The following is a 265-nucleotide window of genomic DNA, read 5'->3' on the forward strand; positions in this document are numbered from 1 at the left end:
GAAGGGCGGGATCAGCACCTCCTCCTCGTGCGGGAAGAAGGAGAATTCCCGGATGGCCACGCCCTGGCAGGTGAGCACCTGGAAGGCCGCGTCCGTGCCGAAGCCCCAGGAGCTCTCGTTGCGCAGCGACGCCGACGCGAAGTGACCGAAGCGCACGGCGTCGCCGCGCCGCGCCGCGAACCGCACCCCGCGCACGCCCCGGAACACGCGGTGACACCGCGGTCCCTGGGCGTCCCTGAGCGTCCCCAGGGCCTGCGTGAAAAAT

The 265-nt window shown here is 71.3% G+C and overlaps 1 protein-coding gene across 1 annotated transcript; it reads right to left on the reverse strand.

The window, feature by feature from the left end:
* Nucleotides 1-6: 6 nt before the first annotated feature.
* On the reverse strand, nt 7-261 carry LOC121352834 (NAD(P)(+)--arginine ADP-ribosyltransferase 1-like; the record flags this gene model as incomplete). The annotated part of the gene is made up of 1 exon (XM_041466104.1): nt 7-261. A coding segment is annotated over one exon (255 nt), but the record flags the coding sequence as incomplete, so codon positions are not given.
* Nucleotides 262-265: the final 4 nt, after the last annotated feature.

Source organism: Pyrgilauda ruficollis, unplaced genomic scaffold (genome assembly GCF_017590135.1).
Source record: "Pyrgilauda ruficollis isolate IOZ18807 unplaced genomic scaffold, ASM1759013v1 scaffold19864, whole genome shotgun sequence".
Taxonomy (NCBI): domain Eukaryota; kingdom Metazoa; phylum Chordata; class Aves; order Passeriformes; family Passeridae; genus Pyrgilauda; species Pyrgilauda ruficollis.